At 36.3% G+C, this 27,470-nt stretch overlaps 1 protein-coding gene across 3 annotated transcripts in view; it reads left to right on the top strand.

The window, feature by feature from the left end:
• The window catches only part of ASCC3 (activating signal cointegrator 1 complex subunit 3), a 253,149-nt gene that overhangs the window by 56,630 nt on the left and 169,049 nt on the right, over window positions 1–27,470 (top strand). For all 3 annotated transcript variants that reach the window (XM_072331536.1, XM_072331537.1, XM_072331538.1), the window contains exons 9-10: window positions 3,872–4,072; window positions 4,531–4,671. In XM_072331536.1, the coding sequence (XP_072187637.1) occupies window positions 3,872–4,072; window positions 4,531–4,671 (342 nt within the window). The remainder of the gene's footprint in view (window positions 1–3,871; window positions 4,073–4,530; window positions 4,672–27,470) is intronic.

Here is a 27,470-nt window from a genome sequence, read left to right as displayed (position 1 = left end):
ACTCAAGATGAAATCTGATTTGTATTTGTATGAAATGTAATTTCAAAGTGAGAGCTCGCAAAGATGAGGGAGGAGCAAATGCTAATTCTGATTGTCTTATAAATATTATAGCATAACTCTTATTGTAAGTATTTTAGTTTGCCTGATTTCAGTATTTGTCTTTAGTCAATACAAGTTTCAGTGCTGATCTGGAGAGATGAAATCTCTTATCTCTGATATGAACAGCTCCAAGTCCTGAATGGTTAAGCATGTGACTACTTCCCTGCCATGCTTACTCCTTAGGTGGACATGTTTTTGCTTACTTGTTATCAAACATATCTTTAAGCCAAGCAGGAAGCCTTATACCTCTCTCAAGTTTTGCGTCAGTAATTTTCCTGCATCAGTAATTTGCCTACATCAGAAAGGACTGTTTTGCATACTGATAGCTACTATAGTAAGAAATTTACCAAAAAGTCTCGAACAGTAATATCCTGCAGCATGTATCCTTTCAAGGTATATGTGATAGTTTTGTTAAATCTGTAGCGCTGCTTGCAGTACAAGAAATGTTTTATTTCACCACCTTTTCAGTTTTTACAACTTTGCAGTTTTCAGTGTCCTAATTTTCTGTGATCCTAAATTCAGAGACTTGCTGAGTGGAAATGCTTAGATGCAGCCCTTTAGCACATTTTGTGTCTTAATTCTGACCTGTATCGTTCATAGTATCCAGGAAGCATGGCCTGCTTCAAATTAGATCCCTTTCACCTGATGTCTGTCTCTGCTTTATGGTCATCATTTTCCAGGTTTGGCCAAAAGCTAACTGCAGTTTTCTATCAATAATGTCCATCTCTGCTAGATTTTTCCAGGCTAAGATAGTTGCAGTATTCATGCCTGTTTTCGAGATGTGTTTTTTGTCCTCAACAACCTTTACTTTTGCTACTGGTGTTAACCAAATTATTGCTTAGAAATCATACAATGGTTTGGGTTGGAAGGGTACTTTTAAGATCATCTAGTTCCAACCGCCCTGCTACAGGCAGGGAGAACTCCTTCTAGTCCAGATTGCTCAAAGCCCCATCTGGCCTAGCCTTGAATTCTTCCAGGGAGGGAGGTTCACAGCCTCGCTGAGTAACCTGTTCCAGTGTCTCACCACACTCACAGTAAAGAATTTCTTCCCAATATCTCGTCTAAATCTGCCTTCTTCCAGTTTTGAACCATTTTCCCTTGTCCAGACACTACATGCCCTAAGGTTATAGGACAGAACTGTATGTTTAATTTCTCCCAAAGGTAGAGAAAGAGGCTTTCTTACATTGCCCTCCTGGAGATTAACAGAAGTTGGACCAGTGTATTCCTACAGGCAGCAGTTTTAAGAAAACACTTTGATGTACATTATTTAAGGATATTAAGGAATCACAATTAAGGAATTAATTGTGAGATTGTGAAAAAATATTTTCTGAAGATACTTACTCCTGACTTTACACAGCTATACTTCTGCTTCACTTAAAAAGCTGCTTTTCTAAATAATACACGCAGTGCAGTGTAGTGTTTTGGTAATTGAACATAATCACTGGTTGTGTTTTGAGTTATCCTCTGTACATCATTTGTTATAAATACTGCAGCATATTTATAAATGGCTTCTAAAACCAATTAGATGGAATAGGAGGGGAAAGAAAATACAATCCTTTTCAAAGATATGACAAGAAATCTCAAAATGAAGTAACAGGCAAGTTACAAACCAAAAATGACTAAAGAAGCCATAAAAATATTCGAATGAACTATGATAGCACTAATGTAATCAGCAGATCTCCAGGAAGCCCATTAGCACTTCATAATGGTCTACTTCTTGAAGATGAAAGGTATTTTGAAGATGATACACTAACTAAACATTGTATATACAAAACCTGATGCAAAGCAAGTAAGCTTTTGTGTTCTTATAAGCAAAATAAACTGTAAAAGAATATTGATAGAAAAGACTATTGTAACACTGAAATATGTATCTTTTTCTTCACCGAAAATATTTAATAGTTTAAAATGGTTATTTTAATAAATTTCAGATGTGCTCAGACATCCCAACCCTACAAATGCAACCATGAAACTTAATTTGAATGGAACTTATTTTTTTCAGTGTTGTGCAAGCTTTCAACTTGATTGCTTTGTGAAAACAAAGGGTACAGCTAAACTGAAGCATTAATTAAAAAGAAAATGCAGTTGCATTCTTCTCCATTTAAGAGCAGAACTTTATCATGTACTTTGAAAATGGAGTATTAACTTAAGTTTGGAATTTGCATCTCAGCCTCTCACAAATCTACTACTAAAAAGTTGCAGCAAAATGACAGACTTAATTTATGTTTGTTGTACAATTAAATAAAATAGTTAATTTGAATAGGCAATGAAGATCTCATTGCTAAACTTGCATTATTGAACAAGACTCAGTTTCTTGTTGCCTCAGGTAATTTGCTTCTTTCTATAAAATTGTATTTGAAAGATTACTTCTTTTCGTAACAAATGTCTGTGCATTAGCTGAAGAGGCTATAATAATGGTAGGAGATCTTCAGAAGGTGGCTTCAGGACTGTGATTACAGTGATTTTGTTCTTTTGTGGTTTCCTATAATTAAAATAATAGTTAGCAAAAGGATCAGTAGCATACTTTTCAGGATTATCAATAAAAGCAGTGAGGGTAACAAAATCTGTGGAAGAATGGAAATAAACTACAGTATCCTGAGCTGGAAGAGACCCTTAAGGATCAAGTCCAACTCCTGGCTCTACCTAGGACCAGCCAAAAATCTGTATTTCTGGAAGCGTTATCTCAATACTTCTTGAAGTCTGTCAGGATTAGTAACATGACCTGGGGAGCTTGTTTTACTTTCTGACTAACCTCTTCGTGAAGAATATTTTCCTAATTCCCACCCTGGCCCACCACTAATGCAACTCCATGCTGTTCTCTGAAGTCCTATAGCTGTCATTGGAGAGCAGAGCTCAGTACTGCCTTCTCTACTCTGCTCCCCTCCCCTATGAGGGAGTTGTGGGCTACAGTAGATTGTGTACAAGGTTTTGCACTTGGGTTGGAGGAAGGAGCACTCTGTGAGAGTAACCCTGCAGAAAAGGACCTGGGGGTCCTGGTGGATGAAAAACGTAATGTGAGTCAGCAGAGTGCTCTTGCAGCTCGGGAAGCAGATAGTATCCTGGGCTCCATCAGAAGAGGTCTGGCCAGCAGGGACAGGGAGGTGATTGTCTCGCTCTACTCTGCCCTTGTGAGGCCCTATTTGCAGTACTGCATCCAGATCTGGGCCTCCCCAATGCAAGAAAGATAGAGAACTGTTGGAGAGGGTCCAGAGGAGGGCCGCAAAGATAATCAGAGGGCTGGAGCACCTCCTCTACAAAGACAGGCTGAGGGAGCTAGGCTTGCTCATTCTGGTGAAGGGAAGGCTGTGGGGTGATGCCACTGCAGCCTTCTAGTACCTAAAGGGAGCCTACAAACAGGAGGAGAGTCAGCGCTTTACAAGGATGGATAATAGCAGGACAAGGGGAAATGGTTTTAAGTTGAAGGAGGGAAGATTTTGTTTGGATATCAGGAGTTTTGCTGTTTTACTAATGTATAATTATTAACAGTTATTTTACTGTGTATTAGTTTTGGTCCCAGACTTTTATAAAGAATGAGTGAAATACTTAGATAGCACACAGCCAAAGATTTTGATTAGTTTTAAGAGATGTTTCCTGCCTGTCTTTTGTTTTCCTTAACGGATACAAAATTAGTTAGAGGTGGTAACATCAGAATAAAAGCCATGGAATAATGCTAAATGTAACTAGGCAGTTATCCCAAGTTGCCATGTTGTTTCTTATGATTTCTACACACTTGCATGAAAAATTGAAAATGTGTGTGTTGTTTGTTTTTTAACAGATTGGTCAACTTGCTTTTAAAGGCATGAAAAGACTGAACCGAATCCAATCTATAGTTTTTGAGACTGCCTACAACACAAATGAGAACATGCTAATCTGTGCACCCACTGGAGCTGGGAAGACTAACATTGCCATGCTGACAATCCTTCATGAAATTCGCCAGCATGTTCAGCACGGCGTTATCAAAAAGGATGAGTTCAAGGTAAGAATTTAATGAACCAAGTAACAGCTTTATAACTTGTAAGGTAAAACCCATTATATTTTTACATGGAATACGAAATCTGGAATTTTCAAGTAGATTTTTCTTTTCCAACTGGAAGATAAGGCTAATTTTAATTTACTTCATTACTGATAAAGCACTTCTTGTTTCTGTTCTAAAAATCTTATTATGCGAGTGAAAAGCTATGAAAATCCATTTAGCTTTGATGCAGAACCAATTCTGAAAGTGATGAGGCTGTATAAACAAAATCCATTGTCCTTTAAACAGCTGCACACTCCTCCAGCAAAGATAACTAGTTTTCATATATCGCTATTAAGATTTTTCACTGTAAGTGCCCAGCATCATCTTTCTTAATAAGCTGTGATTTGTAATAGTTGCCATGAAACAAACAACATTCTGGGGTTTGCTCATTTATCAAGCTAGTGTCCTTTTGGTTGCAGATTGTGTACGTTGCTCCTATGAAGGCTTTGGCAGCTGAAATGACAAATTACTTCAGCAAGCGTCTTGAACCACTGGGTATTACTGTGAAAGAGCTGACTGGTGATATGCAACTGTCAAAAGGTGAAATTCTGCGAACACAGGTATGCTTAACGTTTCAAAATATTGTTCTTTGTATTTCTGTACTATTCATAGGTACACCAGACGTTTTTGTTAATATTGTTGTAAAGTAATAAGCAAAGCTGCTGAAATGATATTACCGAATCAAATTATGATGGTTATATTCTAAAATGTGACAGCCGAGAACAATTTGGAACACTTAAAACACTGTTGCAGTGGAAATATCTTAAGCTGTATCCTCATCAAACTTCTGGGGTTCTCCCATTTAATTGTACAGCTATGCTGTGGGATATACCCTAGTGTGCCATTTCTGTGTAAACTTTGTACAGCGCTATACCTGATTTCCAGCTTATGAACCTTAGTGGTGCTTATCTACCTCACGAAGATGTATGGAGTCTATGAATGCAGAATGGTAAGGTGCTATTTTCTATAGCTCTCCTTGTTTGCAATGTAATTCATGAAATCTCACGTCATTACTAAAACTACACTTAGATCAGGAAAGAAGAAAACAAAAGATAGTGATTTCAGGCAATATTAAGAAATGTAGATGGAAAATATGGAATTTCTTTAGCAGTGGAAGTTTTAGTGTAGTTGTTAACATATGCTAAGTATTAATTTAGAACATAGTTACATAGTAACTTAAGTATTGAAAGGGACTGTTTGTTTCATCAAGCTTACTTATTTTTATCCAAAATACCACTAATAATTATGCAAATTTTAAGTTTCTTTTGGGGAAGGGGTTACACTGAATTTATGTTTAAAAATCTTGAAGAAATGAAATGAGGAGGACCAAGTTACAGATGATTTTTTGGTTTTCATCCCACAGACAGATCTCATTGCTTTGGAACTTATATTTTGGAATTTATGTCTTCAAATACTGTTCAAGGAGTTCTACCGCTCCCTATGTAGAAATAGGATAGACATGCTGTTCTGAAGTATATTATGAAGTATATATCAGTGTATTTATAGTTCCTAAACTTCTTTTAAGAGTTGAAATGGAAGTTAAGTGATCTACAGAATAGGAGAAATGTGAAAAGCATTATGTTTTTTGTGACTAAAAATCTAGTTCTTAATTTTTTTAAAGGAAATATAATTAAAACATTAGTTAATTATATTTTTAGCTTTTGTACTTTGTTGATTTAAACACTGAAAAGGTTAAAAAGAAAACTATATGAAGATCAAAACTGCAAGGACAATGAAATACTTATTTTCTTGTTTTTGTTTATTTCATGTATCTAGTCAGCCTTTCTTTATGCTTAATGAGAGTCATAGGAGGCTCAGAGGAGAGAAAACGCCAGGCCAAGAGTAGTTGCTGATGTAGTTGCTGCTCCTTTCCTACAAGAGTCAGGAGCTCAGCAGCAGGCTGTTTTATCCTAGCTTAATAAAACACATTAAAAATATGTAGACTTGTTATGTTAATTGAGGAAGGGGCACTGACTTTTGCTGAACCTTGTTTATTGCTTTTTGCGTGTATTGTTTTCTGTGAAAACTAATCAACTTTCTTTCATTAACTTTTGCACTCAATCCACCTCTTCCCAGTGGGTATCTTTTGTAGCTTTTTAGTCTGTATTAAATTGATTCTTGCTTCGCAACATTTTAAAAACTATTTTACTTGCCAGCCACTCTAATGTATAATTTGTATAATGTATAAATTTCTCAAATTGCTGTTGCTTCTTAATGGTTTCAGAGTTGGCTTGCCAATCATTACCCCGCTTTTACTTTAATAGATCATGTGCCAGTGTATAACAGTAAAGCAATTTTTCCTTAGGAATTAATCTATAACATGTGGATGTGTACACATAATTTAAATAAATAGGGATTATATATATATATTTATATTATACAGGATAAAAGTGCAGAGTAGAATCATCTACCAAAGTAGATGCTGGCATTTCATGTTGGATCACTGTTTCAAAAGACTGCAGATTCTTTTTCTAGGAGACTGAATGCCTGCTATAATTCTTCCATAACTGTTGTTTTCTGCCTCTTCTGAGCAGTTATATTTTCACTGTCTTTGTTTTCATAGTCAGGTGAATCAGATCAGTCACTGTGAAAGAAAGAAGAATGAAGTGCTTGTCAGGTGTTAGTTAGAAGTAGTGCTTCAGTGACAGTCCTGATAATTTTCTCCTTTCTTTTCCATTCTTCATGCTTCATCCTTCATACTTTGCGTATTTAAACTTGTGTATTTTATTAGTCATTAGTCACATCTGTTATGCTTATTCTGATAAGGAAAAAGTGCTTTATCTGACAAACTGTTAACTGTCTAACTTCCCAGGACTTCATCTTTATTGAAGTCTGCCTTTATTATTCTATCTGCAAATAGTGAGAAAAAAAAATAGCAAAACAAAAAAATGTTTATGATATTGAGATGAGATTGTGAGATGATTCTTGCTTCCATGTTTTTTCATATTATTCTTTAAATACTCACTAATGGTCCTGTCATTCCAAAACATACTTTAGAATCCAAGCTTTTCAAAAAAAGTTTTTACTTTTAAATTTACTTACTAATGAAAATGCCTTTAAAGAAATGAAGGTAACTGTTAATGCTTCAAACAGTCTTTTAGCCTGCTGTGCAATGAACTGCTATTTGTATACCTGTAAAAATCCAAGATACCCTCTTTTTCTTAATGTTTTCATGAAAATTAAGTTTAAGTATTTATTTTGTTGTTTTAATGTTTCAAGCAAAATTGAGCCACAGTTAATTTACAGATACTTTTCACATAAATGTTTCACTGAACCTGGGCATAGAAAAAAACTTATTAGAAAACAAGTATCCCTAGGTATTGTAGTGACTCCCCCAGAGAGTTTATCTAAAGGGACTGTCTTAATTTATCTCAGGGTTAAATAAATGTGTTAAATTTAACTAGTTAAAAAAGAATCTAGGGAAGTGTATTCCCCTGCAGTTGGCATTTTTTTTTCTGTCAGCCATTCCTCTATTCCGAGTATGTTTGTATCTGGGCTTACTGGTATCTAGGAATATCTGATGCTTAGGTATCAGTTCCATTATTACTGATATTAAGTGTACTTGGCCTGTGATCTGTTGTTTGGTAAGCTGTTTTTGGTATGTTAGTATTTAAATGGAAAACACTGTTCAGTAATAAGTTATGTCTTTTGGTGGGTAGCATTTGAGATAACAGAAAGTTATGCTGTTGTTTTCTGGGGTTGAAATTTTTTGTTTTTGGCTTTTTGAAGGCAGTGGATTATTTGGGTGATCAACCTTCTGGACTGTCATGTGTGCGCATATAGAGCTACTGTCTTTGCTTTATACAATCTAAACATTTTATAACAACTTCAAAGTCAACTTTTGGGCTGTCAGATCAGCTACCTCTCACTTAGTGTTTGCACCAAGCACAGGAATTATACTTCTGAAACTTTAGAGAATGCAGCTGGTATTGGAGCAGTGTAGATTTGTAATGTAATCACCAACTGTGAATGTGCTGCCCTTCACTGACACAGTGCTGTAAGTAGGTGATGAGTACAATGTCTTAACTTGTACAAACCAGTAGCAACAATTAGGGGTTTGTATTCTGGCCCAAATAATTGATAACTTTTTAACATAGCGGGCATTCAAAAAAGTGTAGAAGAGAATTTATTTTTATACATACATAACAACATGAAACAAAAATAAGATCCTTGACACAACACAATGGAAATTAAAATAAATAAATAAAAATATTCTACCTGTACAAAATTTAAAAAATCAGCCTGCTAAAGGCTTTTATTTTCCTTCTTTTTAAGGAAAGCTATTTCAGTATTCTAATGTATATTCAGTTTCTATGAATACTCCTCACCTTTACACAAGTAAATCAGCAGTTTTGTACAAAATGTGATGGACAAAAAGCTGGACATGAGCCAGCAGTGTGCGCTTGCAGCCCAGAAGGCCAAGAGTGTCCTGGACTGCATCAAAAGAGGTGGCCAGCAGGGAGAGGGAGGTAATTGTCTCACTCTGTTCTGCCCTTTTAAGGCCTTGCCTGAAGTACTGTGCCTGAGCCTGGGACTCCCAGTACAGGAGGAATGCAGAGCTGTTGGGGCAGATCCAGAGTGAGGAGGCATGAAGGTGATCAGGTGGCTGGAACACCTCTCCTATGAAGAAAGGCTGAGGGAGTTGGGCTTGTTTAGCTTGAAGAAGGCTCTGGAGGGACCTCATTATGGCCTTCTAATACTATTAATAAGGGAGCTGACAAACAGGATGAGGGCTGACTTTTTACATGATCTGATAATGATAGGACAAGGGGGCAATGGATTTAAACTAAATCTAGGTGAGATGTTAGGAAGACTTTTTTTACTCAGAGGATGGTGATGCTCTGGCACAGCTGCCCAGAGAAGCTGTGGACCCCCCATCCCTGTAGGTGTTCAAGGCCATGTTGGATGGGGCCCTGGGCAGCCTGATCTTGTGGATGACAGCCATGCCAGTGGCAGTGGAGCTGGAGCTAGGTGATCTTTTACATCCTTTCCAACTTAAACCATTCTATGAGTTACAGTATAGGCCTTGTCCATAGCTAGAATCCTAATTCAAATAAGTATATTTAACTAAGGCTTGTTTTGGAGTTGAAGTAAATTTTCTATTGTGTTTTTGCATTACATTGTGCTTAAGACTTGCAGATGTAAGCCAAGCTTCATTCAAGTTTGAATTTATTATCTTTGAAATAAGAAACCATCCATCATAGCTTTAGAAGTGGTACAACTTCAATTTACTGAGTGCTGAACACACTGAAGAGCATGAAAATGCAAACAATTTCCAAGATAGAATCACTAAGATTGGAAAGACCTCCAAAATTATCTAGTCCAACCATCCACCTACCACCAATATTTTCCACTAAACCACATCCCTCATTACAACATCTAAATGTTTAACACCTCTAGGGATGGTAACTCCACCACCTCCCTGAGTCGTTCTTTCCAGCTCCTAATTTCAACCTTAATCTCACGTGGCACGACTTAAGGCCATTCCCTATAGCGTTGTTGATATTTACATGGGAGATGAGGCTGACTCCCACCTAACAACAACCTCCCTTCAGGTAGTTGTAGAGAGTGATAAGGTCACTCTTGAGCCTCCTCTTCTCCAGACTAAACAATTCCAGTGCCTTTAGCTGCTCCTCATAAGACTTGTGCTCCAGACACCTCACCAGCCTTGTTGCCCTTCTACGAGCACGCTCCAGAGCCTCAATGTCTTCCTTGCCTTGGGGCCCCAAAACTTAACACAGTAGTCAAGGTGCATCCTCACCAGGATTAAGTACAAAGGTAAGGTTGATCAGTTCCCTGCTCCTGCTGGCAACACTATTTCTGATACAAGCCAGAATGCCATTGGCCTTTTTGGCTGCATGGGCACACTGCTGGCTCATGTTCGGCTGAGCATCCACCAACAATACCCTAGGTCTCCACACAATCTTCCAACCACTCTGCCCCAAGCCTGTACCATTGCCTGGGGTTATTGTGCCCAAAGTGCAGGACCTGGCACTTAGTCTTGTTGGTCACCCCTACCTCCAGGCAGATCAACACTTCCAATTTGGTGTCATTGCAGATCTCAATTTAGGAAGAAAAAAGGCAACAACTACAAACTAATCATCACCATATAAGCACATTTTGTTAGTTTATGGGACATCTGCATTCAGGTACTGGGATGGAGCTGTCAGACTACTCTGTGAGGTAAGGCCAGGACAGCCCTGTGCCTCAAACAGCTGGCTCCAAAGGCCCCACTGTAGAGGATGAGATGGCCACAGAGAAAAGTGTTTAAGGTAGGCTAAAAAATAAAAACTCGTTGTGCAGCAGTTGTGAGGGAGAAAGTAACGAAGGGGAAAAACAGTAAGAGAAACAACCCTGCTGACATCAAAGTTAGTGAAGCAAGGGGACAAGCTGTCACAGGTACTTGAGCAGACCCTGCAGCCCAGTTTTGGAAGAGACTGCGGTGGAGCAGGTGTTTTCCAGCAGCCCATAAAGAAAAGCATGGTGGAGGAGACGTGCATGCTGGAGCGTGTAGGTGTGTCCTGAAGTAAGCTGTAGTCCATGAAGACCTGACATTCGTGCAAGTTGCTAGCAGGAATTGTGGCCCATAGAGAAAAGCCCACATAGGAGCAGGTTCATCCTGACAAGAACTGTGGTCCTTGGCCCATACTAAGCTGGTGCAGTGTGTTCCTGGGGAACTGAAGCCCATGAAAAAGACCCGCGTTTAGAACAGTTTATGCAGGACTGAGTCATGTAGAAGGAAAACCAAACTGTAACAGGGGAAAAGTGTGAGGAAGGAGCAGCAGTTACCAAGTGTGTTGGGTACAGACCGCAGTCATTGCTTCTTATCACCCTTCAGTGTTCAAGGTGTGATGCTTCAAGAATGAAGCAATGAGGCTGAGCCTTGGAAGAAGGAAGGAAAGTGTTTTATTTGTTTGTTTGGTCTGTGTTTCTAACCATCTTATTCTGTTTTTAACTGGCAATAAATCAAATCAATTTTCCCTGACTTGCATCTCTTTTGCCCATGACAGTAATTGCTAAGTGACCTCCCTGCCTTTATCTCAGCCTGCAAGCTTTTCCATCTTATGTTCTCTCTTTGCCCTGTTGAGGGAGGAGAGTGAGAGACTGGCCAGGTGAGTATCTGGCAGCCAACAAAGGTCAACTTAGCCATACCTTTGTCATAGTTTTATCAGCTCTTTAAATTAAGTGCAGTCATAGAAATTTTAATTCTGATGATTTAAATCCAAGACAAATGTTTTATTAGCCTATTTCAGATCTCATACAGCTGTTTCTAAAAAAAAAAATTTAGCTAGCTATAGTACTAAAAATAAGAGTAGTTTAGAACAAAAGGTCGATTGTTATTGAAGGGCACAAGTAATTCAACAGTACTGATAAGTGTTTTTGAAAGCAGCAGTGTTGCAAATGAAAGAGAATTTGTGTAAGCTGCATTTGCATTGGCAAATACATTTGTCTGATTACTGAACAGAATGCTTTTCTCAAGGAGAGGAAATAGCCTGAAGGATTGAATGTATTTTGACATCTCAAAGATTAGCTGATTAATTGTACTTGTGATGGCAAGGCAGAAGTGAGAAGTGAAGCAGAGAACACAGAAGAATCAGAGCTGAATAGGGCATACAGTTCTGAGAACAGCAAATGGCATTAGGACCTTTCAGTAATATGGATGATCACTGTGATAGATTCTGTCAGCTGATAGACTGTGATATTGAGTCATGAAGGCTTTATTCCCTGTTGGAATCTGATACTAATAAAATGGAATAATGCTTTTTTCTTAAGTTCTTATCTGCAATATAAAACTAATCAACTCTGAAACTATTTGAAGCAAAGGAAAGCTATAAACTTGGTTTCTGTTTCATCTACAGCTTGCTTTTTCTGATACTCCTTTTCTCATTTCCTGCACCTTAATAAGATACAGAGATGATTCTAGGTAAAAGCAAATAATAAACTGGATTTCTGCTGCTTTTTCTTCCCAATATGGAAATATAAATACACTAAAAAATGAAGAAAATTTATTATATTTTTGTTGTGTCCATACATATACGATTTCCCTTTTGTGTATAGTAATTTATCCTGTGCTTACACTAAATGTATGACCTCAGGATTCTCTACACTAGTTATGCATTTGCTTTCTTTTTTTTTTTTTTAAAAAAAAAGAAAAAGAAAAAGAAAAAGTGCTTTTATGCTTAACCAGAAATTAGGACAGCTTTGCGTTAGGAAAAGAGGATAAAAAATGAGAAAGTATTTGAAATTAAAGGACTTTTTTTTTTTTTTTTTTTGCACTTAAGTATTGGCAAAAAATTAGTGATGACAGAATTATCAGTAAATCATGTTAGACATAAAGGATTTCTTTTTGACTGCTTGACCTACTTAATTCTGAAACCATATAAATAGATTGAATTGTGATAAATGTGATAAATCCATGTAAGTAATACGTCAAATGTCTTTTTTTTTTTTTTTTTTTCCTCAGTAAAAAGGATTTTTATGTAAAAGAAAAATCTTATTAAAGATTAGTTTTCTTAATGTTCTCTTAGTTCATTTCATAGGTTTTGGTAGGAATTAAGCGCTGTGAAAGTGGTCTTTCAGGGAGTGGTAAATAAGAAAATCAGATGTAGGCTAGTACTTCTTTTGATATTGTCAAGTGTTATTCCATTCGTATTAATATAGCATTTTGTGAACACTACATGAGGTACTTTTGCTGACACATAACGTAGCGTATTAAATCTCAGGCGCTTTCTTTTTACTTTGTCACTAATATCTTTCCATGTGCACTATGTTTTGTCTGTCCTAAGGCATGTTAGGCAGTTACTCTGATGTTAACTAGGGTCTTAGTTTCTAATTGAATATCCTTTTTCTTTCTTTCCTTTTATTTTCTTGAAGTTATGGAAAACACATGCATTACCAGCCTCTTTTCTTCTTGGAATACAGCAGCTCTTTCCTGTTAAAACATTGGATGCTTTAGATATTATGAATAGTGCAAATCCTTTTTTGGTGTGGAATGGGATAGATGAGGTGGCTATCAGGAGTGATCCAGAGATTATAAAGCTCACAGATTCAGAGAAACTCTTCTCTTTGTAAGTTGTTTATTTCAAAAGAGTTGAATCTAGTTAGTATTCCCTCTTCCTGTATGACTAGAATGAAAAGTAGTGCCTAATTCAATGCGCACCCATGGCTTCAGGAGCAGAATATCTTCTTTTGATCAGCATTTGGACTGGGAGATAAAACTTTTCAGAGGACATCAAAATCTAATACGAAAAAAGAAAGGCTAGCCTCTCTTTTCTCAAAAGTTTCCGAGTTTTTCTCAGTAGTGCAACTGTGCTAAAAGCAGATTTCTTTTCTTTTGGATTGTTAAATTATGCTCTTTTCAAAATGAGTCTACCTTTGTGAAGTAAAAAAAATAAAATAAATAAAAAAAAAAAATAATCATCTCACAAACAAGTAAAATATGCCAAAAGATTTAGAAGAAAAAAATAAATAAAAGTGTATTGCTGACTCATGTTTAGCAAGAACGTATGATGAATTCCACACTTGATATGGTGCAATCCAGAATGCACATATAGATGAAGGAAAAAGTGGTTGGAGTACAGCCCAGTGGAAAGAAATCTGGGGCTTTTGGTTGATGGAAAGCTCAATACAAGTTAACAATGTGTCCTGCCAGCCAAGCGAACCAGCTGTACCTTGGGGTGCATTAAACACAGTATAGCTAATTGGTCAAAATAAATGACTGTCCCACTGTACTCAGCATTGGTGTGGCCAAGAAATATATAAAAACATCAGGATATGTCCAAGGGAGGGCAAGAAAGATGGTAAAAGGGCATGACTTGAGAGGAGCAGCCAAAGATACTTGGTTTGTTCAGCTTAGAGAAGAGTGAGTTCGTAGCTCTTTACACTTTCCTTGTGAGGGGTAGTAGAGAGTAGTAAAATAAGTACAGGCTGCCCAGAGAGGTTGTGAATGCCCTGTCCCAGATGTTAAAGCACTGCAACAAGCTTTGCAGGGGACTAATTGTGGCCTCCAAGCCAGTTGATGTTCAAGAAACATTTGGACAGCACTTCTGGGTAGATGGTTTAACTCTTATATTGACCTGCATGGAGTAGGAGTTGAATTAGACCATCATGGGTCCATTCCAAACCACATTCTATGTTTCTATGACTCAGGAAGCATCAAAATCTTTATTCAGTATGATTTCTATATCCCAAAGTCATCTTCATCCTCCTACTGGCCTCTTCTTGTTATTGATTTTTTTCATTTCAGAAGACTTCACAGTGCTGTGCTTTAACCCTTTCAGGCAGCTCAGCACCACACAGCTGCTTGCTCAGGCTGCCCGGGTGTAGTGGGGTGATAATCAGAAACACAGAAGAGCAAGAACTCATAGGTTGAGATTAAGACAGTTTGTAGGTAAAGCAAAAGCTGTACACAAGCAAAGTGAAACAAGGAATTCAGTTGTTACTTCCCATCAGCAGGCAGATGTGCAGCCAACTTCATGAAAGCAGGGCTCACTGTGAGTCACTGTTTCTTGGGAAGATGCCAGCACATCAGAAATCTCCTTCTTTCTGCCTGCTTTTATTGCTGAGTATGACATCATATGATATGGATTATCCTTTTGGTCAGTCTTAGTCTGCTGTGCTGGCTGTGTCCCCTTTCAGCTCCTTGTGCAACTCCAGATCCTTGCTGTCAGGGCAACAGGAGGAGCTGAAATGCCCTTGGCTCTGTGCAAGCATTGCTCTGTACGTGCAGTGTCTTACCGCTACTGTTTTCATCAAAAATCCAAAATACAGCTTCATTCACATCCATGAATAACTAACCCTAACCCAGCCAAAACTATATCAGCATGCTCCCTTCAGGATAAATTGTATGTTAAGACCACTATCCAAGATATCTTTGAGGCATTAGGACTTGATGAAGTTCCACAGACTGTTGTGTATCTTCTGTCTTTTTTAACTTTTACTGTAAATGTTAAATTTATTTTTTTATTAGCATCTAGTTTCAAAAGCAATATTTAAAATCTTGTATACATGCCAATACCTACTGTATTATGTTTAAAGATTTGAAATACTGTTTTTCAGGGTTCTGATCTTGTCTGTTCCTTTAGCAGCAAGCAGTGCATGCTCCCAGTTTATAGCAGTCTGATGATCAGTAACATCCAGGTCTTTAGCTGAGTAGAGTTCAGTCTCAGGTGTTGGAGTTAGAAAGTGGAGATCCAAAAAGTTTTTGATGGATGAGCAAGGGAGGGGGTGGGAAAAAAGAGGAAAAAAGCAAGTGCTTTTTTAAAGAACATAATAGGTCCAGAGTAGGTAATAGGAAATGAAGAAAGAAAATGAATTAGGTGAAACATGACATTGCTTTGTAAATCAATAGGAGAAAAGAACTAAGTCAAGCATTCGTCCTCCCCAGCTGTGCAGGCTTCCATAGCAGCACCTCAGGAACACTTAAATTTTCAATTTTGTTGTATTAGTTAACTCTTGAAAGACAAGAAGGTTCTCCTATGAGTGCCACTTTTGTAAAGTGTATGACTTTCCCACAAATTTCTCCTTTCCTTACCTCAACTTCAGGAAACATTAAAAGTAGGTAAAAAAAGACTAATGTTAAACATCAGGGAGGTGTTTTGGGGCATGTAATGCGCATAGCCAAACTTCTTTGTTTGAATTCTTTAGCTCTCAGAAATAAAGATTCTAATGGCAACTCTGCATGGTAGGAATTCTGGTTGCCTCCAACAATTAAAATGATTTAAAATTTGAATTTTGCTTATACAGAGATTTTTGAATAACTTTTCAGTGAATTCAGTTGATAAGCTTCTTGTTTAGTCAAATTGTTGTCTACAATCTCTCTTTCATTTCTGTCTCTCAGACAGTTCCAGTGTTTTGGTGCTACAGTTCTGTGCCTTCAGCATTGTACTCGTTTTCTTTTTTGGCATCAGTCTTCCAATACACTAGTGGAATTGTTGGAAGCCATTCTGATTTACTGCTGTCCCATTAATATATGTGTCTGTGACAGCTAGGATTTTGCCAAAGGGGAAAAAGTACTTATGTGTGATCAAATGGTTGCAGTTTGGATAAAAAATTGTAGTCATTTATAAGGAACCGTAGGTACAGCCTGTGACCTAAATTAATTTCTAGATTTATGACAGAATCCATCTTGATTTTACTGAAATCAAGCTTCCATGCTTTAGAAATTAGAATCAGTACTCTGAGACATTCATTTAAATTTTATTTGAAATAATTTATTTTTTCAAGTAGACAGATATAGTGGCCTATTATACTAAATGCCTACTTGCCTGCTGTTATTGCATAATCTGTAGTATTTTAGTACAGACTTTGAGTAATCTGCATTGAGTTTAATAATCACATGCCACATTCTCTGATAAAATGTGTAATGCGTAACTGACTGGCAGCATCCTTTGGTATGACTCATTTGTCTGAAATCTGTATTTGGATTGGGCATGAAAAGGGGAGTTTTAGCAGAAAAAAAATGTAGTTGAAATAGTCCCAAATAAAATTACAGTAATTTTGAACAAGATAAAATACTCTATGTGTTCTGTAGTTGAAGTATATGGGTTTTTATATGTAATTGCATTCTTCACTTTGCATTTTTATTGGAAGTAATTATGTTTGTACCTGACTTAGCTTTGTTTCCTGCAAGCTTTTCTAAACTGCTTAGGAACAAAAGTTTTGGGTGGTGCTTTTTCTTAGTTTTCTTTCTCTCTGCCTCTCTTTTTTCTTAACAAACGTATATAACCTTTCAGTTCTGTACTTCGACACATGTGAAAATTTAAAGTTTTCAGTTTGGATGAAACCCTTGCTATAACTCCAGTGCACACATTTTTTCATTTACTTTAAGCTTTATCAGAATAAATTCATTTTAAAAGTATCTGTACTTGAAGCGCTTGCATTAATCACTGTCTCTGCAGAGGTTTGATATTGCAGTGGAACTTTAAAAGTAGTAGTGTACAAACACAAGAAAAATAATTGTGTTTTGGATACATCATTGATCCAGGCTGTAACTGAATGTATTGAGAGGAATGCTGTTGCTCTTTGCTTATATGGCTAAGACCAACAGTGTCACCTGCAGGTGATTCAAGTAGATTTCTTAATTTTTGCAAGTGGAAATCTCAGCCACACCGGTTAGTTAGGGAGAATATGAGGATCTGGCTGAGTAACTTTCAAATTAATATTTTAAATCAATTTTGCTGCTTACTATTCTTATGAAATTAATTGCAAATATGTAATGATTGCTTCAAATTAATTTCTTTAGTAAGTGGTTACTGAAAAAAATAAACCTTAAAATCATTCTTTAGTACGTATCAAAGATCTTTATTAACAATATTCTACCTATTTACGAATAAAAATCAAACAGTGATGGAAATGTGAATGTTTTATGACATTCAAATCTGTTTACTGCTTTTATATGGGTGAAAAATAACTGTTTATTGATGGTTAATCTCTGGGTATAATTTTATAGAAATGAATTGCATGAATTAAATTGTCAAAAGTATAACATTTAGATAAAAAGTTGAATTAGTAAAGGAAATCTTTGATCTTGCTATCCGTTGTACTTAACAGATGCAGTAATCTAAGAGTAATGTTGTTGTACAAATTAGTATTTTTGTATTTACATTGAGAGGAATGCTGCTCTGCAGTCATTTTCCTGAGGTTTCACTGTCTTTGTCTCTCTATTGCTAGATTTGTGGTTAATATTAAGAAAAAAAATACATCAGGTCATATTTCTTGACTTTTTAGACTAGGACTGATATTGACATGAAGGATTTTAGTTGTCTTATTACAACAAGGTGATCATCCAGAGGCTACTGACCAGCACGTCAGTTGCAAAGTAGTAGTGTTTTAAGCTACCTGGTGAATGGTGTTAATTTTATCAGAAAGGCTTTCAGCATAATGCAGGTGCCTGATGAAAGAATAAGTCCAGTTGGAGCTGCAAATTACCCTCTCAGTTCTTAAATCATAGAATCACTAGGGTTGGAAAAGACCTTTAAGATCACCCAGTCCAACCACCATGTTACTCAATGCAACATCTAAGCATATTTTTAACACCTTCAGGGATGGTGACTCTACCTTGGGGAGCCTGTGCCAGTGTCTGGCCACTCTCTTGGAGATTTATTTCCTAACATCCAACCTGAATCTCCCCTGGTGCAGATTGAGGCCATTCCCTCTTGTTCTGACACTAGTTACACAGAAGAAGAGGCTGATTCCCTTGCCACAGTCTTTTTTCAGGTAGTTGTGGAGAATGATAAGCTCTCCCCTGAGCCTCCTCCAAACTGAACAATCCCAGTGCCCTCAGCTGCTCCAGACCCAGCTTTGCTGCCTTTTCTTGGATACCCTCTAGGGCCTCTATGTGTTTCTTGCAGGGAGGGACCCAAATCTGAACACAGTACTTGTGATGCAGCCTCACCAGGGCTGAGTGCAGAGGGATGATCACTTCCCTACTCCTGCTGGCATACCAATATGCAAGACAATATAATAAAATAGAAGACATTATTTTTGGAGCAGCCCTCATAAATATATCGAGTCCTAGGTGTTAAGTGCTTGCCTTACATACAATTCAGCAGTATTTTAAGCCTGTTTCTTGAGTCTTCATGGTTTTGGTTTGTTCAGGTTTTAGAATGTATTTGCTATTTAAGAAAATACTTCAGACTGTGTCAGCCATAAAGCTTTGTGTCAAAGAGGTAGTGCTAAGCACAAGATTTCTTCCTGTTCTTTGATCTTGTTTTAGTACATTTGAGGCGGTCTATCTTATTTTCCAAGTTGTTTTCAATTCTACATCTCTTAAAATAGACATCTTTAATGTTATATTTATTTTTTAACCTTGGTGTGTGGTGGGGGCTGAGAGTGGGGAGAGTTCCTAATCTAGTCAAACATTTCAAAGACTCTTTATTTACTTGTGTAATGATATTTAAAATGATTGTAATTATAGTAAGTTAATGATTTGTTGATACAGCACAATTCTTGAGATTTTACATTTTAATCTTTTCTGCAAAATGTGATCTTTGCTTAACGTGCTTCAGAAAATGTGATATTTTTAAGGACGTTATGCACATGATTACTGACCTGTTACAGTAACCAGCAAAACAAACTCATGGGAAAAACTGCTCAAATAGCACATTACTGCATTTTTCTTTACTCTCTTTTGTAAATCGCTTAATGAGGATATGGTTCAGAATTTTATGTCTAGATGGGAAACTGAAAGGTTCATATCAATGAGCAGGATGCCAAGGAAAAGTGACAGGAGGCTTTCAGGACCAAACACAGAAGTAAGAAGTAGACATCCAAGGAGTGGGTGCATTGGCAGGTGACCCAGAAGGGATGTAGTTTCTGTTAGAGCATGAAGGTACAGGGTTAGGTAAGCCAAAGCCTGTTTGGCAGGGAAGCAGGCTTCCTGGCTAAGGTCAACAAGGAGGGCTTATTTAGGTATATTATCAACAGCAGCAAAATGAAGAATATGGGTGCTCTACTACAATGATAGAGATTATGTAAAAGCTTGAGGTACTTTAATGCCTTCTTTGCTTCAGGCTTCATTTTTAGGGCTGACTTCAGGTTGGATATTAGGAAAAATTCTACTCTGGAATAATGGTGAGGTATTGAAAAAGGATGCCAGAGGAGGTGGTAGAGTCACTGTCCCTGGAGGTGTTCATGACATGTATGGATGTGGGACTGAGGAATGTGATTAGTGGGTTTAAGTGCAGATAGGTTGGCGGTTGGACTAGATGATATTAGAGGTCCTTTCCAACCTTAATGATTTTATTATTCTGTAGAGTTTTTCTCATTTAGTGATGAAAGATGGTACTTTGTAAAACACGTTTCAGAATTATTAATTTTTTTGCAAGTGATGGCAAACTAAGCAGTAATACTAATACTAAGTGGTATTCTTTTCATATTTTGTCTGAAAAACTAAGACTGGAAAACACTAAAAAGCATTGTCTAAATGTTAAATTCTAGAGTGTAATGAATCTCAATAAATAAAGAAGAAGAATGTCTCTACTACTGTTCATAAAATATAAGCAAAGAATCTGAAACTGAAGTGCTTCATGGTATGAATTAATTATTCAACTGCGTATAAATAATTATATTAATGAGTTGATTAAAAACACCAATTAAAATATTGTTGTGGGGTGTTGACTCTTAGCCTTTTTAGGCATTGACAATGCCAGTAAAATGTGCAGGAAACTACTAGCAGACATTTTTCAGTAGTATTATCACTAATATTTTATCTGTGAAGGACTTGGAAGAATGATTTACTTCTGTTGATTTTAATGGTCCTTTATAAATAAAAAGGTTCTGTGCTAAAGGAATCCATGTCTATAAAGCTGCTAACTGCTTTGCACTTCCAGATAGTTTTTTAAGCGCTGTAAATTTCACAGGATAAAAAAGCAGTCTTTCATAGTTAATGCAAATGATGCATTAAGTTAGACCCCTCTCCCAGAGTACAATTTGAAGGTACTCAGAAGTCCAATTATCTTTGATTTAGCTGTAAAAATTGCAGAATAACAGCTGTGCCTGCTGAGTGAATATTCCTCTGGAAAAAAGATAGCTTATCTGAGTAGATTTGAGGACAGGTTGCTAAGGGAATGTCTGACTCCTTTGGCTCTTTTTCGAATATTACAGCTTCTGGTCAGTTGAAAATGCAAGTAAATTATAAAACAGCATCAAAGCAATTTAGAATTTATATACCCTGAATTTTGCATGTTACTGCGTATTTTGAGTTGTTTATTATTTATCATGACTGTATGTTGAGAAAAAACAAACCAAAACAAAACAAAAAACACTTTAGATTTCAAAATAATAATTACAGGTGCTACAGATTACCTTCCTATACTTGAATCCCATCTAAAAGTACAGATTTTGCTATACCGCATTAGAGAAAATATTTTAAAGAATCATTTAATATGCCGTAATACACAATACCTATAATAGAAATACACTCTTAATTTTCCATAGAATTAAAGCATGCTTAATACTACTTGGGAGTATATTATTGTATATGTATTAGGTATATATTGCTAGCATATTAAATTATTCATATTAGGTCAGACTTTTCATGTTAGGTTCTTACAGTAAGAGCAGGGTTGTTCTCACTGCTGACAGGACAAGGGAAAATGGCTTCAAGTTGCACCATGGTAAGTTTAGGTTGGGTATCAGGAAAAACTTCTTTAAGAAAGGGTTGTTAAGCACTGGGATAGGCTCCCCAGGAAGGTGGTTGAGTCACCATCCCTGGATGTGTTTAAAAACCTTTTGGATGTGGTGTTCAGGGGCATGATTTAGCGGAGGGTTGTTGGTTAGGGTAGTATGGTTAGGTTGTGGTTGATGATCTGGATGATGATCAGGTCTTTTCCAACCTGAGAAATTCTATGATTCTCTATAGAATATAATTAAAATGTATTATTTAGAATATACCACCAAGTAAAGGAACACAGATTCCTTCTCTTCCTACTGTCAATAATTTTTAAGTAATGAAGAAATTAAAGGTTGTAATTATTCTAAAAAAGTTATTCTCAATTTCATGTATCCACATTTAATAGTGAGATATGCAGGACCATTTTGATGAGCCTTAGAAGTATGCCTGTGTAAATACATAGGAAAAACTGATAGCTGAGGTAGTCTTTTATCTTTGTCATCTTAAAAAAGCAACATCATTATTAAGTTGCTGAAAAACAACAGTGTATTTTCAAAATATGCATTTGTTTGTAGTTATCCAGTAAACAGATTATCAACATTAGCCCAACTATGCTGTAATACTCTACAGCCATGTTTTTAAATACTATATTTGAGTATGTTTTGTTGCTACTTTACTGTCCCTGTTCTATATGAAAGAGGCTGGGGGAGAAGAATATGTAAAATAATGTGGAGAGGGCTTGAAATCAAGCAGGCTGGAAGTAGTGTCTCTAGAGACAGGCATTTGCTGTAAGTTGTCAGATCTGATTAAGGGAGCTATTGGCATCAATCAGACCTGACAGTAGTATATCAGAGGTTAGTATAACTATAATCAGTGAGCTGATTAACGGGAAAGAAGAAAAAAAAAAGGAAAGAAGGGTAATGTTTTGGATCAAACTCCTTTAAAGAATTTAGATCATTATTTAAACCTGAAGGTTGAGTGGCTAATTACATTTGTTATAATACAAGAAATAAATTTCACAAAGTGTTCTAGCTGTTCTTCCTCATTTGTAACTGTGGTAGTTAAAGTCAGATTTGTACTGACACTAAAAAGATGGTTTTTGTCCTAGAAAAAATGTAAGTGGCAGGTGCTCTCATCAGATTACTTCTCAGTAACAACTACTGTGATCCTAATATTTATTGTTTTCCATAGTCTCTCTTTAGTTTAATTTAACGGCTTGTTGTGTAAAGTTTTATACTCTTTCATTGACAGTGTAGGAATCTAAAATGCCTTCACAACAACAACAAAAAGGAGTTGTCCCTCTGACTTGTCACCCTCAGTGCTTGTATTGGATTTAATTCCATTTTGTTTTGAATCTATCAAAGTTCATTTTACTGAAAAGTTGTGCTACAACTTATAAATGAATATTGCAATCACATCTGAGAGTGAGGAGGAAGTATAACGTTTCAGATCTTTTAAACTTGGGTGTGTGTCTTTAACTCTTTTTGTAATTAACTGTAATAAAAATAAAATATTAATGAAAAAAAAAAATCAGGTCAGCAGTACATGAGAGGTGTGATAAATATCTTGCTGTGATAAGCAGGCGTCCAGATGCATAGTTAAACTATTCGTTCCTTTTTCATTAAATGGGCACAACTGGCTCTTTAAGGAATCAAATTCATTTGTAATTGTATGAGTTCCTAGGATTAAGGTATAAAATAAAACAAGCTAAACAAGTTGTGTTTCTCCAGTGAGAAATTAGTTTGCTGTTCTATGTGACTGTTTAAAATCTTCATTGTTCCATTGTTGATTTCTAGACTTAGTGTTGATTGCTGATGTTAGCTTTGATGGCTTACTAATTGCTGCTATTATGCGTCAGTGTAACTCACCTCTGTGAATCTTAATAACATGAAAAGCTCAGTCTTCTCTGTAGATATCTCTTGTAACTGTAGTCTTACTACTGAATGTTTTTAAGATGTTCTTTTTAAATAAAGTAATAGCAATACAGAATTAAATTTAGAGCATGTTAAGTTTTGATATAACACCATCTATTCACACTGCCCATCTGTGTATCTTTGTTGTGTAAGAAAACTGCTTTAGTGGAGACATAATTCTATTTTAATTGCATAAATTGCAGCATCAGGTGGTTGTCACTGAGTAATGAAAAGCAATTTATTTATATTCATTGTTTATTACTTCCTTCTTTCCTACCTCAGTCTTATTTTGAATTGTTGCTCTCTGTTTCAGTTTCTATATGTTTATTCTGCTCCCTGCCCGACCTCTTCCTTTCATGAGGTTTTGTGAAATGCTTGAATAAATCACGTAATGCGAGAGTGCAGTAAAAAGTAGGAGAAAAACAGAATTATGAAAATGACTTACAGGATGATGTCCTTTTTGACAGTTTTGCCTTGGAGTGCCAATATGGTAGTGTCCCTCATGGAGTCTGATATCAGATATCTAATATTAAAATGTGAAAAGCTCCAAAGCATCACTGAAGGGAAATAGTTCCAGTGCATACAAAGCCCTAGCATAGCAGTTTTCAAGAGAGAATTGCAGATTATAATGCATTCCAGCGTGAAGCTGGTCTGAGTGGATGCATGTAAGTCTATGTAGTTTTCTGCATCTCTGTGCATGACTGAAGCTCTTGCAGTGAACATTCTCTTATGTCCAAGAAAAAGCACCATGGTTAGTAGTTAGACCATGAATAGAGTAAACTGTATAGTATAGCTATGCCCCTTGGCCAAAATGCTGTCAGAAGATGAGGAATCCTGGCTGTGACTGAAGAGATCATGCTGTAGAATCAGCCACATAATCCTTTCATGTGTAGTAAGGGGAAATTACAGATGTATGCAAAGGAGTGAGAGAAGAGAGAAAGCCAATAGCTAATTAAAAATGATGAGGAAGCTGGATTAACTGAAATCTACAGAAGTAGGTTTTGGGGAGAGTGTCTTTGAATAGTGACAAAAAAAGCCAGCAGTGACTAGACTAGAATCTTTATTGCTATCCGTCTATGATGAATCATTGTGGTGGAGATAAAATTACTACAGACACTAATGCAGCAAGATGATGGTTCCCTACTTTTAGATCCTTAGATGTTTTAGTTTTTGCTGAGCAGTGCTGTGGAGAGCCAAGAATATTTCAGTTTCTCTGCTTTAATACTGTCCCACCAGTGAGGGGCGCTGAGGGAGTGCAAGGAGCTGGGAGGAGGTAGAGCCAGGACAGCTGACCTACCTGGCCAAAGGGATATCTCATACTGTGTGACATCAGGCAAAGAAAATAACAACCTTGAAAACCTGTGGGGAGTTGGCTGGGTTGGCACTGCCTGGGGGCTGTCTGTGCATTGCTCTGTGAGTAGTGATTATTCACTTGAGCATCACTTGTTTTGTAATATTTTATACGTCTATATCATATTAGAAATATGATAATTATATATATATAATAATCATTGAGTATTATTATATATATATATAATCATTACTTTTTTAAAATTTTCTGTTGTAGTAAATAGTTTTTCTCTCAAATGGAAGGGGCTTCAAAATTGTTCATCTTCCCAACAACATCCAGACACTTCTGAGAAATTTTCTGCATTCTTGTATTTGGAATGATGCTTTGCTTCATCCACGTCATTTCAATAATAAAATCTGTTTAATCTACAAGAGATTAAATCATTTCTAATCATGCCTAATTACTGCTTCTGAAATACATAATGTGAATTGCTCAGTGAAGATTATATCTTTCAGTGATCTCCAGGCTGCATTTTAGCTGTTTTCAGTCACTTTACCCCTGCTTAGTTTTGGCTGTTGTATCACAAATCAGATGTTTTTAGTCTGTCAAAAAAAAACCACAACTGAACAACTTCAACGTCACTGGTCACTGTGCAGGCTCATGGGAGGTAGCCACTGGAGTACAGATGCTCACGTAACTGCAGGCATCAAGTGATTTTTAAGATAAGGTTTGGTTTTATTCCTCCTTTTATGAATAAATGCTAAGGTTAATTAATAGAGAGTGATGCAAAAGTTACAAGGAAACACTAAGTAGCAGTTAATACCAATGGTAGGTGTTTGCTGTTCCTTGGAAAATTCTCCAAAGGCTGTTTTCCCACCTTTTAGGAAAACTTCTATGTGCAGTTGCAAACCAGCTTGCCTTCTCTAACAGTTCTTGTCTGATGTTTGTATGATTCTACTAAAAAATAAAAATTAAAAAAAAATTAAACATTTTAGATTACCATGATTCATATGAAATGCTTCATTATAAAGGTTACTACTCATAACTCATTTGTGAACACAGTTGCAGAAAAATTAAAACACAGAAGTCAGTACTAAAATGAAGATGAGTCAAGCACTTGGGAGGTAGAACAGCTATTATGTTTGCTCATAAGCAGTTGTATGTGATTATCTGAAAAGATTGTTTGGTCTTTTTTTGGTCAACTTAGGTTAGTTCTCTGGGGTTAACTTACTGGGTAATTCTGTCGTCTGTAAGATTGTCCGTTCTTTCTTTGTACTTAAAATCCAGTGGTTGCTGATTTGGTATTTCTACAAAAGCTTTTATACACAGTCATTTTGTAAAAGTTGTTTTTATTGAGCAGCCCGCTGAATGGAGCTGATTATGATTAACTGTTGTTGTCAATCTTCTGTTCCTGCTGTTTGTGGGAAGGTTTCATTTTCATCTTCAGGAATGCTCATTAAACCTCTGCTTTAAGAAATGTGAAAGCCCATTGCGAAAAGAAATTGCAAAAATTTTGCCCCATAGCGTGATTACTCATATAAGTATGTGAACTTATATAAACCTATTCTCAGTCCTGAAATATATTTACTAGATCTGATAATGAAAAATAAAGAAATAAATAACATTAAAGTTCTAATTTGCCATGAAGACCTACTTTACTAATGTTGTCTTATTTTCCTGACAGGGAAGGTTGGCTGTTTTGAGAATGTGACATAATGGAGATTAGAGAATTTAGTTTACTACCTTTCTTATTTACAACTGCTACCCTCTTTGTTTTTGTTTTTGTTTTTGTTTTTTGTAATTGGAATTGTATTTTGTCCAAAAAAAAAAAAAAAAGTGTAAACTGGTTTCTGTTTCCTATCATTCCAATTGATGCTCCACCTTTTATCCTAGTTCACCAGTTCTTTATGCATCAACTGTTTTTGGCATGGAAGTTACAAAAGATTGGACAAGTGGTGGATGTACTTGGAAGATGAAGTTGCTAAAAAAGCAAGATGGTTCTTGAAAATGAATTTAGTGGACTTTATAGCATGGGAAATTGTAGCTAAATATTCTATGCTTATATATTCACATATGGATTGAGTGCAAGGAAGCATGAATCTGAGGAGATTAGCACCATTTACTAGCACCAGAGAACGTGAGCAGCTTACTCAGGCAGAAATCTGATACCAGCCACATGCAAGACCTTAACTAAAATGAGCTATTCAAAAAAGTAAACCTGAAGGATATGTTTGCTGTTAGAAGTTAAACTAAGAAATTAATGGAAGATCATTTCCCCTCTATGAAACCAAAGGACTTTTCAGACTGAAAAAAATCAAAACCAAAAAACTCCAAAGCAACGGCAAACCCCACTATTTTTCCGAATGTCAATCTTCTGAATCTATGGTATGAAAACATCCTCTTATCTTAGTCTGGTTTCTAAGGGGAGTGAAGAGAAACTGGCAAAAACAACTAGCAAAGTTTCAAATACTACAGAGAAATGCATTTTCACAATTGCTTTAAACCGTTTGCAGGTTGAATTTATCACCTATTATTGTCCCCCCCTTACTTCATTTTTCAAAGTGAAGTAATTTGGCTTTTTTGTTTGAGTTGTTACCTGACTGTTACGTAAAGTAACACAGAGATTCATGAAATCACTTTGTAATAGAAAGCATTTTTTGAATCATGTTGTCTTTTTTTATATAAAGTAAATGACTGACAGTCCTCATCTAAAAAGAAAGACCCATTTGACTATTCTATTCTTTCCCTGGTAGAAAAGGTCAGTGTGGAGCAGTTACGAATGATAATCCAAGAAGCATTGCAAAAGGAGATATACGGGTCCAGTGATAAACTTAAGTTGACAGTAAAAATATTGATAGCTGACTTGTTTCTATTTAGTCATACCCTAATACAGAAAAAAAGAAAAAAAATTAAAAAAAAAATTGAAATGTCTTTGCATGTGTTCCAGCTCATTAAACAAATATGACACTTTTATTTTCTAGCTATTTCAATACCAAAACAGGTGAATTGGTGAAATAGCACTTTAAATGAATAGTCTGTTCT

The sequence above is a fragment of the Excalfactoria chinensis genome, chromosome 3, assembly GCF_039878825.1.
Source record: "Excalfactoria chinensis isolate bCotChi1 chromosome 3, bCotChi1.hap2, whole genome shotgun sequence".
NCBI classification, from domain to species: Eukaryota; Metazoa; Chordata; class Aves; order Galliformes; family Phasianidae; genus Excalfactoria; species Excalfactoria chinensis.
The sequence above is the reverse complement of the archived record's forward strand: the minus strand, read 5'-3'. Positions and strand labels throughout refer to the sequence as shown.